The 15,016-nt window shown below is 36.6% G+C and overlaps 1 protein-coding gene across 1 annotated transcript in view; it reads left to right on the top strand.

Moving 5' to 3' along the window:
* The window catches only part of LOC103474005 (probable flavin-containing monoamine oxidase A), a 77,624-nt gene extending 68,330 nt beyond the window's left edge, over positions 1–9,294 (top strand). Inside the window, exons 11-12 of the mRNA XM_008424708.2 lie at positions 8,031–8,495; positions 9,206–9,294. Of these exons, the coding sequence (XP_008422930.1) occupies positions 8,031–8,495; positions 9,206–9,294 (554 nt within the window). The remainder of the gene's footprint in view (positions 1–8,030; positions 8,496–9,205) is intronic.
* The last annotated feature ends 5,722 nt before the right edge of the window (positions 9,295–15,016 follow it).

Below are 15,016 nucleotides of genomic sequence, written 5' to 3'. Positions count from 1 at the left end.
AGTCATAAAAAGCGCTGTCATCTCCAACACCATTTTTAACAAATCCCATTTCAACCTGGGGGTCAAACTCAGAACAGCCAATGAGCAACAAGGTGCACAAAGCTGTTCAGCTGCCGGGCGTTCAGATGAATTCAGAGAGAAGCCCATCTCTGGTATAAACAACACACGTCGCCTGAGCAGCCGCGGCTCCGTGGAGCAACACTAATACCTTCGCCATCTGGTACCAAGGACGGCGACTCGTAGACAAAACATGGGAGTAAACAAGCCCAGTGCGTGTTGGCGATTTAAAAGTGAATCCGTGCTCGAGCGAGAGCGAAATAATGGAGTTGGATGAAAACAAGCTTCACTCACCCTGAAAATAGCTGAAGGCGCATKWAGTCTGAGCTTAGCTGTGTGAAGATAGCATCTTTCCCCTCATTAGCACAGTTACTGTAAGTTCTCTGCTTCATAAGAGACAAATATTCTATAGAAAGATGGAGCCAGAGTGACCAGAAAAGCTCCAGTTGTCATTTTCAGTCCTTGTTTCATTAAAGCTGCAGTAAGTAACTCTTACAAAAGTTTATTTTTTACATATTTGTTAAAACTGTCACTTTGTCAGGACTGACAAATGGACTCAAATAGAATATGAAAAAAGTTAAGTTCCTCTGCTTTCTGCCATATGTGGTAAATCCAAAATATTGWTACCAAGTTGGTAATATCAATACTTYARTTTCAGATCAATCTCAACTATACAGTAAAAGGACTTTGCTTTGATTTGCATTTGATTTTTGCATTTATTTTGGAACCACKGCACACATTTGTTCATGGAGACATTTTACAAAAGTATTTTTTTCTACACCTTTAAACTTTATTAAAATTTTGTCCTGGGTTTTAACAAAGTAAGTCGAAGTAAAAACCATWAAAAAACGGCTCAAAGTTAGAAGTTTGTTGATGTGTGGATGGACAAATGGGTCCAAATTTCTCAGAACTACAACACAACTGCTGCTTTTAAAAAAAATAACAGCAAGGCTGAGTGACGTAGTTGACAACTTTAACATCTAGATGTGATGTTATAGAAATAAAATGACCCACACACCAACTGATGTCTCAAGTGTTTAAATTAGCTAATCAATCGCCGTTGTGTTAGCTTAGCTAATAGCAGCGGTAGCTAACCCACCACACGGATCGCTTAAAAAAATAAGCATCAAACCTAAGAGGATAAAACTGTAACAGACTGAATGTTCTGTSCTGTGTGTGGAAAATSTTTGAGTGTTTTTGGTGTTGAAACCTGATGCATAAAGTGGCGKTGTCATCAGTTGCCATGGCAACGGCCTGCATGTAATGTAGCCGACACAGAGTGAGAACAACAGCGGTTTAGAGTTGTTCTYTAATGGTTTTTCTGCTGTATTTTCCCCTTTTCCTGTGGCAGGTGGCGCTAAATCAATGATACCTTCATCTGCAGGTTTCATTTAGTTAACAGCGCGGCTACGRATRGCATGTAAAAGAATCGTCTTTTTGGCCTCCAGCGTCATSTWACTATGTTATTATAACCAATAACATGCAGGGAGTCCATAGGTTGAAAACGTGATATTCTTCTTTMAAAGCTGTATTTTTGCTTTTACCTTTACTTTGTCTCTTTTCTTCTCCCATTACCTTGGTGTGAATCTCAGCTTGTCTGTCACTTTTCTTCTGGTGTTTCTGAATTTCCTCCTTAAGGGACAATAAAGATTATTTCTAGCTTAAAAGATGCTGGAATATGACCTTCAACATCAGGCGTTTTATTAATTAAAGCTTCATCTTACCTCATATTTTTTATGACTATATGTCTTAAAATTGTTAAATGTTGAAGGAAAATGTGAAGATGTCTGCGAGATGAAATTATTCGAGCATGTTTTAATTGACAGGCTGGATGTAACTGTAGTCAAAACAATTCACAGACAATCTATTATTTTTGGAAGCCTGAGGTTTCAGTCCTTTCGTCTCTTGTCTTTAGTTTTAACATCAGAATTGTAATAAAATGTGAATTTTGTCTGGTTCTGATAATCACATTTTTTCTATTACTTTTGTGCTTCAAAATGTTTTGTTATAAAGGTCAGATATGAACACAAAACATCACAACCGATGAATAAAATGTTTGGTTTTGGTCTAGTCCAATTATCTTCTCTTGTGTCAAAGTAAAGGTTACACCTTGAGTTCAAATGAAGTTAAATAGAGTTTAAAACATGTTTTATTTGTTCTTGGAAAGACTTTCAAAGATTCTGGGAATGTGGTTTTCTAGAATCTTTGCAGAGCACCTATTAAAAAAAATATGTTCAACATCAATATGAAGATTGAAAATATTCATCAAAAATAACATTGRTACTAAAATTCTCTAAAACAAATTAAGACATTTCCAAGCTCTTTATATTTGCATAACAGTTTTAACAGATGAATGTTGAACCWGAGCTGAGTTGTGGAAGATGTATAATATTTGACATATTTAGTTCTAAACAGAAATTAATGTTATTTTTTTAACTCTTTCTGAAATCAAATGGTTCCAGAGGTTCCTGTGAGGTCAACCAGCCGTGAAGCTGCTCTRATCGTTTAAATTAGAAGAATTTTAAAATAACACCGACTTCAGCAGGATTAATTATTCCTTTTTTTCTTTCTGTTTCTAATTTTGCCGACACATCAAAGCCRTTCGCACTTTATGAAACTAAGTAGGCAAAACAAGGCAAATTAATCCATTCAAAATCTTTTCTTTGGAGAAAAATAAAAGCAAGTGTTTGGATTTTAACCTTTTTTTGTTATAAAAGACAACTAAATGTCCAGAGATGCTATAAAATCCGTATTTTTGTCAACTTTAAATTCCTTTTTTTCAGTCATATTTGCATTTGTCTCACTACATTTTACACAAATCAACAACTTAACAGAAACAAAGTTTTCTCACATGATGTTGAGCTTTTATTCAGTTTTATTTCCTCTTGTAAACAGTTAATTCATGCATTATTGACTTTCTTTATGCTCCTTTTCATTGAATTGATGAACTGGTTTTAAAAAATTATGTTTGTATTTTCTTGTAAATGTGATTGAGTTGAACCAAAGCTGCAGTTTCTCATCAGCCTGGCACAGTCAAAGTTTTCATTTAGGCTAAATTTGAATAATTTAAACTGATTTCTTTGTTGCTGTGGATCATTTCTGATGCGGTTCTGGTTTGAATAGTGCAGGTATTTTGGAATCAAGGGTGTGAAATTCACCACATTGCATCAGGATGATTAGTTATTTTTTTAAATTAACCATATCGTCTAATTTTTCCTTCTCTGTTTTTTCCGTATCAAACAAACATTCTGACTGGAAACATTTTATGTTCAGTTAAATAAAATATTACCAATGCCAAAAAACAAAACTTTTAAACCTAATTGTGGACTGCAGAGACTTTAACTGCCTTGGATACATAGATGATCCACGTTTTAATGACAAACCATCTCTCTGAAGTTCAATAAGTGAAGTTCCTTCCTTTTGCAAACCTAAAACAGAAAATGACATTTGTCTCATTGACTTTTTTATTATTTATGATCATCCTTTCAGTAAACCTGAGTGAGAAGAACATATATTTTTCAGTGGATCATCATCTCTACCTCAACACAATGTTGAATATGAAAGGGTGAATTAAAGTTCACACTTCCATTTCTGTAATTTAGAAAAAAGCATCTTGTGTAATTAACATAATTAAAATAGAGCATTTATGCATTAACAGTTCAGTTTCATTCAAATCACAAAGCATCATTTATTTACAGAGACTTTATAATTATTTTTGTTTGTTGTTTCTGACGTTTTCTTTATTTTGGACATTTAAAATGTCTTCTAGTTTAGAATTTATCTTGTTCAAATACACCATTACCATTATATTACTTGAAAATGGTCTCAAAATAATATTATTGTTCATCACAACAACATCTGGGACAATTTATCATCCAGCAAAATGTGTTACTGTGATTGTAGCAACAGACGTATTTTATTTGGACTTTGTGACATTCAGACCAACAAAAAGTAATAAATAATGGAGAGGAGAAAATAATTATGCATGCATTTCATTTTTCTTTCCAAATAAAAATAAGAAAAAGAAGTGGAAGAAGAGGGTCGACCGCAACGATTTGGTCCTAAGCTTTCAGATTTTTATGTCCAATAAATGTTGCAAAACATGCATCATTTTTCATCCAATTCAAAATTAATTCTGCTTTGTGTTGGTCTATCATGAAATTAAAATAAAAGGCAAATACTATCACACAGGATTCAACTGTTGCGTAAAACTCAGGAGGCAGGAATCGCTATAAAAGTCGTGACCTGAATCTCGATCAGAAATGTATCAAACCCATCCGGTGAATTTAACGTGACCTTATTACCAACGAGGTTAAAACGTGGAGCAGGTCGAAAAAGATTTAGAAGTTGGATAACATCAAGTGTATTTTATCATGTTAGAAAAAAAAAGAAACATTTATCCTCATCATTCTTTGTACATTTTCTCTCTGCTTTTCAAGCCCAACATTTCAGCGGCAACTCAAAACTCTTAATTCCACTATCAAGTTGCATAATCCGCTAACAGTCGGGCTGCTTTGCTCCGTAAAGCTCCGTGGAGGAGAAAAATCTGAGAACTCCTCAGAAAGTTGTTGCATAAGTATTTGGACTCACACTGGCTTATTTCACATCCCTCCTCTGTCAAATGAGGGTTTTCCCAAGAAAGAGGTTTAGCATCTGCAAAGATCATGAGATTTGCTGCAAGATGGTAAGAGAGAGAAAGCAGCTTGTAGCAGAAGGTGTCTGACGAGTGTGGTGTGAAAATGCTTTGTCAAATCATCTTTATCAGTCATGATGACTAAAACCAGACCTAACCAGACGATTGTTGGCAATTTGAACTTGATGTTTTGTGATTTATATTTGTTTATTCTCCACAACCCCTCAGGTGTTTGATTGGATGAAACGGAGAGTTTCCTCGCAGTAAGCAAATACTGCCTTTAAATGTCAATTTCAATTTTAAAAGAAATACACATTTAAAGAGCCTCAGTGGAAACATGTTTATTATTCTTAACTCTTTAGTGCAAAAACACTGAATGAAGATGGATTTATTCATAGCATTTGTATGAGTTTGAGATGGAAACTACAGCTTTTTATTAGCCAACACTATCAAAACCTGCCAGATTACTTCATTACCCTGTGGAAATAACTCAAATAGTTCAAATAGTTTGGATACATTTTTCTTCCTTTTCTTCTTATGGAAAGTTTCTGTTTCATCTAAGAGGGGATGGACAGAGAAGTAAAGCTCATGTTTGACAAGTTTTGCTTTTGCATTTTGCGAGTAGGTTTGTGATGCATTTATGTCCGAAAGAAGCTTCACAAATGAGTGAAAACATGGAAAAACCTTACAAAAACCTCATAGCAGAAAACTCAGTGGCCATCGTAAGAAAGACTTTCAATATTTAATAATGCCGCAGAAACCGATGGGTACATTATTGCGACGCAACGCAAGAGAAAACAAATTCCTCCATGTACTGAACCGCCTCGTCTTTCCATYTTAGGATGATAATCTCATCTCAGCTCATATTTCCACTTCCAGTAATGAACCACACAATCTAGAATTTGGTCAACCGTATGTTAGGGCTGGTCAGTAAATCAATACCAATATCAATTATATATTTGATAGAATACTCAATAATTTCAATGAACTCCAATCCAGAACCGCACGGGAAAGGCTTTAGGTCATGAAGGCTAAGCAAAGTTAGTTAGTTGCATCGACCAACTCAGTCGCTCTGTGGTTGTCTAGCAACAATCAGGCTGTTGCTAGGTAACATGTCTGCCAGATTAATAAGCAGAAGTCCTTGAGGGATTCATCCATCCATCCATTTTCTTGACACCCTGGTCCCTTATGGGGTCAGGAGGGTTGCTGGTGCCTCTCCAGCTAACGTTCCGGGCGAGAGGCGGGGTCACTCTGGACAGGTCGCCAGTCTGTCACAGTCCTTGAAGGATTTTACTCCATTTTTAACTTTTACCAGCGTCTCTAACTGAAAGTGCAGAAAATGTTTTGCAGATTTTTCATTTATGTCATTTTCATTTATGTCATCAATTAAGACAGATTTTTTAATGGTGATTTCTTATCTTTAATGATATGAAATCATTAGAGAGGTGGACTTTTGACTGCAAATTCTCTTCTATAATTGCAAGTATCCACATATGATTAAGATCCATATCTTCTTTTGACATTTAAATTGGCTTTGGTCATTAATGCACACTTATACTTACTTTTAATTAAAACGGATTGTGTCATTTAGTTAAATGGCTCTCGATCAGGCCTGTGTTGCATCTGATTATAGACGATGTTTTCCCGTACACTTCAGCGCACCTTTCGCTCCTTCACCTCGCACACATAACAAGGTAAATGTAGTGAGTTTTACTCTTCACGTATCGTCGCCTCGGAGTGAGGAGTTGAAGATGAGCGTATATTGCTTTGGAGTTTCTGTGCTGATTAATTTTTTTGCAAAGCGATAAAAGCTGGTAGCTCTTGAATAGCTACAAAATAAAGCTGTATTTCTCTCAGCCCACTGGCTTCAATGTTGACACCTTGAGATGCTATGATACCTAAATTATGAGCATCATGGCATGGAGTGCATCCCAGTTTTCCATGTCTGGAATATAACCATTCATTTTATATTTTAAACTGGTTCTATTGATCCTGTGTCCAGATAGAGAGATAATCAGTAGCCTAGCATCATGACATGTTTGTTCTGAAGATCCTGCAGCTTCCACTTCATCTTCCTAACATGGCGCCTCCTCACCCTGACTCTCATACTGACAGGAGGAACCACAGAGCTCTGTTAGGTTAAAACTCATCTTCTGCTGGGATATTTTTCTTCCAACAGGTTCCAGAGGAATCACCTCAAACCAGATGTTGGACTGGATTTTATTTCAATGTCATTTGTGAATGTTAGAGCCTCATTTTTAACAGTGGAGCTATAAAGGTTGAAAAAGGCTATTATTTTGGAGAAAGTCTCATCAACATCAATATTTCCATTAAATAAGAGGCAAAAAAAAATTATTTGATGGACGAAAAGCCTCTCCGACTCAAAGCAACATGTCAGAGAGCACTAAACATTTTTTTATGAAATATTAGACAATTTAATTTCACATAATCATCACAGTAGATAGAAGCCATTTGTTTGCTACTTAATGAAATATATTTGTCCTATTTGATGTTTGTTGTGATTGACATATACTCATAGACGATCGAGGTAATTAGTCCAAGTTTGTCTTTTATTGAACGTTCAGAAACTGCAGCGGCTGTGATGAGCCGAGTCAAAGGTAAACGAAGGTAAAATAATCTGAACAGTTGATCAACTCAAAATCACTCCTACCTTTTTCTTCTCTCTTTTGTCATTTAAGCACACCAGTTGCCGTGGGAACCGCCTGCACCCAGCAAACCGAGCGAAGATCACGTTAAAAACATAACATTCAGTCCGTTACGATATTAGGTTTTCAGGCTTTATATTTCTTTTTGTGATCATTAATAAACCTCCCCTGGTTGATTAGTTAATTTTAAACTCCTGCTCTGCTGGTTATTTTGGTAATAGAACTGAACAGAATTGCGCAACACCTTGTTGAAACAACAATTACTGAGATTATTATTTGTGTTGGGTCATTAATTTGAACACGTTTTGTTGTTCTTTAATAATGTTACAAACGTTTTAAGCCAGTCAGAGGAGGACGAGCTGATATCAGCCTCCTGACGGCGTTCAGTTTGTCACCTGATGCCGAGATCGACTCAAAACCTTCCGCGATCGACGTGGCAGCATATCGACAGGAGGAGAACAACGAGAAAGACGCCAACCTAAAACGAACAAATGAGAACCTGCAGCTCATCAACAAACTGAGAGCTGAGAAGAAGGAGCAGTTCCAGAAAATGTCTAGAGAAATAGCAATAATAAAAAAAGACGGAGAAGCTGCTGCTAGATGCTCTTGATCGGGTTCACCTTTCAAACAACGAGCTAAAAGGTAAACATAACACAGACGTTATGGAATTACAGCAGCAGCTCGAAGAATACAAGCTGAAGACAAAGAAGGAGGAAACGGCGCTTTTAAACAGATAAACCAGAAACTTATCCTGGAGTTGGAGCGCAGGTTTTCTACTGCACTGCATCAGAGAGCAGAAAACCTCGAGCTCCAGCTAATTCAGAAGAGAGAAGTTCACCTGCAGAAATGGGAGGAGATGAATTGTGTGAACGAGTTGGAAAGAACAAAACAAGATCAACTCGGGCAAGACACACTGAGAGCTGAGAAAGAAGATTTCCAAGGGCAGGAGGAAGGAAACTGGCAGAGCCCAGTCAGCCTGGTCAAAGCTGAAAGCCAAGAGGGATCGTCAGAGGAGGACCTATCAGGAGAGACGATGGCAGGTTGTTCCTCGGATCCGGAATCTGCAGAACAGAATGAGATCACTGCAGAAACCATCCTGGAGGATTTAGTCGATCCAGGCATTGAAACCATCCAGGATGGTAAAAAGAAAAAAACCAAAAATTCAATTTGGAAAAGAATCCAAAATGCTTTCTGGTTGAAGGAAAAAAAAAGAAAGCAAAAGAGTGAAGAGAGTCAAGAACAGGAGTAGGAATGATTTTTTGGAATGATTATTTAGAATAACGGATTCAAGATAGTATAACAAACTTAACAAAAAAGTGCAATTTAACATGAAAAACTGTAGAAAAGGGAAAAAAGAAGAACAATCCATGAAAGTCAGAAAACAGAGAACTTAATCAGAAATCATTTGTATTTCAGGAAGAAATCGATTCTCAGATGAATACTTTGTAATAAACATAAAGCTTTTGTGTTGTTGAGGCAAGGAAATTCCTAATTCGCTTATTTTTTTTAACCAGGTTTACAACAAGACAACAAATGATGTTTTCTTTAGGATGCTGCTTGTAGGTTTTGTTTGTCGACCTGGATTTAATCCCCAGTCCTGGAATCAGCTGCATGTCATTCCTTCTCTCTCCTCCCAATTCCTGTTCAACCCTCTCTCTCATTTTCTCTTTCTTACAAAATTAATAGGTTACTTAATACACACACACACCCACACACACACACACACACACACACACACACGCACGCACACACACACACACACACACATCCTCTCCATGGATCGTGGTGGGGGGGTTTGAGTGTCCCAGTGATCCTAGGAGTTGTGCTGCTGGGGCTTCATGCCCCCCAGTGCAGACGGTCCCAGGTGAGGAACCAGACCAAGTGCAGCCCAAACATGATGAATACGACCGCTGGAAACAGATTCACTCAAAGAAATAACGGTAACACTTTATTTGAAGGCGGTGAATAAGACTGACATGACATCGTCATAAACGTGTCATAAAATGTCATGAACATGAATAAGCCTTCATGAATATTTATGACTGTTGTCATAAAGCGTCATTTGGTAAATTATGACACTTTTAATACAAAGTTGACATAATTCAAAATGTCTTTATAACAACTTGACATTAACCAAGAAATCTTTACTGTTTAACCTTTAATAACAAAGTTCAATCATTTTTAAAGTGCGATCAGTAATACTTTTATAACAAATTTATACCAGCATCATGCTTCCACAGATTGTAGAGATTTGGTGAAGGTGTGTAATGTTAGGAAAGTGTGAAATTAGGGCTGCAACTAATTTAGGAGTACACTACAAACTCTTGCACCTGGCAAACTGCTGCAAAGGAAATCCTCTCCTTTACGAATCAGGTTTTTAAGTTCTTACACTCATGTAGTGCTGCTTCCTTGGGGCTAAGAGAGAAAAGCCATCTGGCTTGTTTATTCGTGCAAAATCTGAAATACAGCATCTGTTTTGGTGTGAGGGTACATTAGCGCACATGACATGGGGAGAAAAAACATATGCTAGTGCAAAAACAAACAAATTGATGCACATTATGTTGTCATCCACAATGTTGTAGTGTAAAAGGTGCTCCACTGACTTTTCATCGTTTATGAAAACGTTTCAGAATCTGAAAAATTCATGTAATAGTGGACACTGCAAATTTTTGGTCAGCTTTGAGTTTTGTCTTTGGTGTCGGAGAATCAGAGTGAGGAACGTCGGGATGGGCTGTCAGTCAGTTTATTGAACAACACCAGTGAACCTTGAGATGTGTGTTTATGTAAGAATGTTAGGTTACAAGAACAAAGAGTGGAAAAACTTGTACCATAAACTTTCTCTATTAAATACACCAGCAGTTGGTTCCCAACAAAACTGCAAACAGCGTGACACTTTGCATTTATGGCACTAAATTCAAATATCAAGACACAGAGCTATTTATGGAGCAACATTGGGGTCATAAAGTTTGTTCAAAAGAAACAGAAAAGAATTGATTTTTTTTTTCTATTAAAAATTTTTATGTGTTTGTTTCCCATCTTTTTTCAAACACATTTTTCAGTTTAAAATCTTTCTGAGAATTGACAAAACAAAAACGATGAAAATTTGAAAAAAGCCTGGTAGCAATAAAAATACGCCATAAGATTTAAGAATGTAAAAATATTTTAACATACCATTTTAACTACAATTGACATTAAAAAATCTCAAATATTTACTCCTTTTGCCAAATGTTTTAATGTTTTGAGAAATATCTAAACTGAATATCAAGATGAAGAATTATGTATGGAGCTAAATTGGGGCCATACATTTTGTGCAAAAGAAAAAAAAAAGTTGAAACTGCAAAAAATTATTGTTTAATTTTTCAAAGTTTTTTTTTCCTTTTTTTTTTCTTTTTTTTAAAGACTTGACTGAAAAACCAAAAACTTCTGCCATGACATTTTAATTACAACTGACATAAAAGAACTGAACCTATATTTAAATCTGCCAAAAATATGAATAATTTAGGTATTGATTATAGCTGTATTCAGGAAAACAATCTTACATTGTTGGATTTTTTTTTATAAGCCAAATTTTGTATAGTTGAAAAGTTTCAACCGTACAAATGTTAACTTACCTTTCATATATTCCACATAAATCTTCATAAAGTCTTCAGAATGGCCATTTGTTCACTCAACCAGGTAGAAACGGTCATCTSCTGCTAGCTACCAGCGCCGCGGATGTAATTTCATAAAAAGGAACTTTCTGCTCCGAGGTTTGGGTCTTAGATGATAATTATCAGCTGCTGCCAAGCCGCAGAGCCTGCTGCTTCCTCTCAGGTGGATTATATAGTTTGGATTTATCTTTTCCAGTTCGTGGTGTCGTAGATAACATTTCCCCTGAGGCGGATTCTGCTGCTTTGTTGAGGCCATACAGAGGCTAGTGATGATGGTTCAAAGATAATTGATACAGCGTGCGCTAACGTTGCTTTATCTCGATTCGACCAACAACATTATCTGTGTTAACCTCATCTTTTCAGTGAGGAGTTGCTATCTGATTTCTTTATTGCTTCTGATATGGTATATTAAACCAAAATAAATGTGAGTTGACAAATCGTGCTAGCAGACCAGCAGCCGGTTGGCAGCGACGGAGTTCGAAACGATCCCCACACGAACCTTTCTGTCCGTGTTTTAGGAGCAGATGGAGGAAGCAGATGATCTGATGAGCAGCTCTCCTGTCATGTGACTGTTTTTAAAAAATGACCAACGCTTACAGAAGGAGTAGCCGTTTGTTTGGGAGAGGCTCACTCAGTGTTTTTGGGTAAAGTGGAACCTGCACTCTAAAAATGGAGATGTTTTTAGGTGACATGCAAAATAAAGAAGTGATTAGAAACGGCACCAACCTGGAGTGCTGTAGCAAATTTCTGCGGCTTCCATAAAAAGAATGAAGCGGTTGTGAGTCAGCTGCAGAGATGTTGGGTAAAGTTATTAGAGGAACATTTTGTTTGAAGCGAAGGCCAGCAGGAGGGGGAGGAGTAGGAGGAGGAACACGGGAATCCAAACGGGTTGTTTTCCTTTTTTCCTGCCAATCAGAGAAACCTTCCAGGAGATAAAACACAAAACACATCAAGGTTTCTCTCCCCACAAAGTCTGTAGGTCTGAAAGTTTGACCTTTTTTCTGTCGTCTTACTTTTTGTTCGTTTCAGATTTTCACTAATAAACCTCTGTTATCTGTCCTGCAAATTACCGTGTTGACTTCAAAGTCCCAGGAACGTCGCAAATCGCGCTTTTGTTGTCTTCCAAGAGACGTCGGATGAAGATGATATCTCGGTTGCTTTGTTTACAGGAGTGTCTTGATGCATCTTAAATCAGTTTGTTTTCATTTTTAGTTAAACATCTTCTTCCTGGGCTCTATCTGTGCGAGTATTGTGGGCTGCCAACTGTTTGGACTCGGGTCAACTGGGAGCCTAAACGTCATGCATTATGCATGAGGTCGGCTCACAGGCAGACAACAGCGCTGTCTGTGCTGCCGCGGCTCAGCCACACTGATTTGCAGAGATCATAGGGAACAGCGGAGGATAAGACAGATACAGGAGGAGGGAGGCGGACGGAGACGGGGGAAACACGAGAAGATAAAAGGCACATCGGGAAATATCTGAAGCTCMGGTTCATTCAACTTGTGAGAAAGAAGAAACCCTTTTTTCRCTCTACAAAGCTGGCATCCCATGAATATGTCTAATTCTGTCTTTTAATAACTTCTTGAGTTACCTGCTTTTTGTGGAGATCTCARAACTAAAAGTACATTTTACTGTCAGAAACCCGGTCAGGGTGCATRTGTGTGCCTTGACTGAGATGCCACAACCTAAAAATATTTGTGGAAACAAGAGATTCAATCTTTTTTTTTTTTAGATGATCACATTTTCTTTCTGCAAATACACAAAATTTTACCAGGTATTTCTGGTCCCGTTTCTAGTGCACTTGAAATTAGACAAAACTAACTTAAAAGTAAATTGTCAGCAAAATATTGGAGCTTGTTTTATGTCAATAATTCCTTAATGCTGATGAAAAAGTAGCTACTAGTTCCACTGGTGGATACATTTACTTTTAACAAGACAATTTCCTCAYGTTATAAGTGAAATAATCTGCCTATGGAACTAGAACTGGGTTGCTAGGTGACAGCCTGGGYGTGRCTGGGGTTGCTAGGTGACAGCCTGGGCGTGGCTGGGGTTGCTAGGCAACGGGAAGTGGAATATTCTACCAATRGAACTCGAAATTTTCCATCAATATTAAGGGATTTTTGTCTTAAAATAATATTTCTGTCTAATTTTAAGTGTATTTAGATATTTGCAGTAGAAGCCAAACCAAAACTACTTGGTAAGATTTTGTGTTTTTGCAGTGCTTCTGCTTATTTCCAATTTACTGGCTCAGAAAACACTAGTTTTAAGTTACTTAAATGATCTTTAAGTCAGATTAATTTTCTCTAAATCAATAAGACCAACACARTTAACACTAAAAGTAGTGTTCAAGGTCAGCCTTTCTGAAAACAATGCTCTGCTTTCACTCAAAGGATCTTGGGTCCAATGGAAGATCTGCTCACAAAGGCTAGGAAGAAARGTTTCAGAAATTAGACAGTCCAGGAGCACATTCATGAGGTCAGACATCGATGTTGGACAATCTTTCTTCCCTGGATTGAATTCAGGACTCTGAATAAGTTATTCCTCAGTAAACTTTCTCATTTAAATTTTTATGGACTTTTTTGGATGCATTTTGTCAGTCATGTAGCTCCGTACGCCTTGTGGCTAGGCTAATCTGAAAGCTGCATAAAGTTTAAAGTCTGTGCAGAAAATTGACAACCTTCATGTACCATGATCCTCAGCATTTGTGATTTTATGTAAATTTGGTGACTGAGCTCCTGTTATTTTTGTCACATCTCATTATTATTCTCATAAAATCATGTCTATCGTGCTTAGTTGCTGAATTTTTACGACTCAAGTTAAAAACAAAAAACTGAATCATTCAGCATCACGTTTTACTACGGATACTTCAGGGTCACAAATTTTCAACTGAGCTAAATTTCTATCAAAGCACTTTGCAGCAAAAGTCAAAGACATTCATTTATGATGTTTATGTTCCAGTGTGGRAGCAGAACTTTATAACCTTGACACAAACATTAAGCTTCCGTCTGGCTTTTTAAAGTACTTTCAGCTCCAACTACTGCAGTCTGACAGACCTGCAATAAAATGTACTTTTATTACACTTTTTATAGAAAATGCTCACGATTTTATAGGCAGCCTCGTCTAACAGTGCAGCCATTTGCTCGGCTAGATGGCGAATCATGGCAAGTTCTCTTTAGTAGCGCCRGTGAGCTGATACTTAAGGACAGATGGGGAGAGGAAGGGGAGAGGGACRTGATTTTATGAAATTAAAAACCTCAAGAGGAAACTATATTGCTTTCTTTTCCCGTTTTTCACGTCACAAACAGAAACTTTAATGTACTTTACGCAATAAATYAACTCAAAGTTGCAACGTGTTTCTGGGATGTATTGAAAAATGTTTGTTTTATTTTGGGGTGTTAGAGTAAAGGAGGATTAATGGATCAACTTTTCAGATCTTATTTTTCTTCCACCTCACGAACGACTGTTTTGGTTTTGAAAATAAAAAATGTAATTATGAAAGTCAAAATTATACAGGAATAAAAATATCAGAATAAAGTAAATATTACAAAAACAATGGGTTAGGTTATAATTTATTGTCTTTTTTCAACTGTATTCTTGTAAATAATGACTTTGTTCTCATTATTTTTTGACTATTTGCACAACCATTTTCATAATATTACCACTTCTGTGTTATTTCAACTTTATTCTCATATTTTGACTCATATTCATGACTTTATTCTTGTAACTGTTTCTTTTTTCTCGTATTTCCACTTTATTCTTGTGCAACTTTATTCTCATAATACTACAACTTTATTCTTGTATTACTTTATTTTTGTATTACTGCAACATTCTACTTTATTCTCATTTTTTCACTTTATTGTTGCARCACTATGCCTTTTTTCATTGTTTTGACTATATGGCTATATTTCAACTTTATGCTTGTAAAACTTAATAGCACCACTTTATTATCATTTTTGACTTATTCTTGCAATAATATGACTATTAGTTTGACTAGAAAGTCGTATGAATTT

The sequence above is a fragment of the Poecilia reticulata genome, linkage group LG12 (assembly GCF_000633615.1).
Source record: "Poecilia reticulata strain Guanapo linkage group LG12, Guppy_female_1.0+MT, whole genome shotgun sequence".
NCBI lineage: Eukaryota > Metazoa > Chordata > Actinopteri > Cyprinodontiformes > Poeciliidae > Poecilia > Poecilia reticulata.
This window is presented reverse-complemented; position numbering and strand designations above follow the sequence as displayed.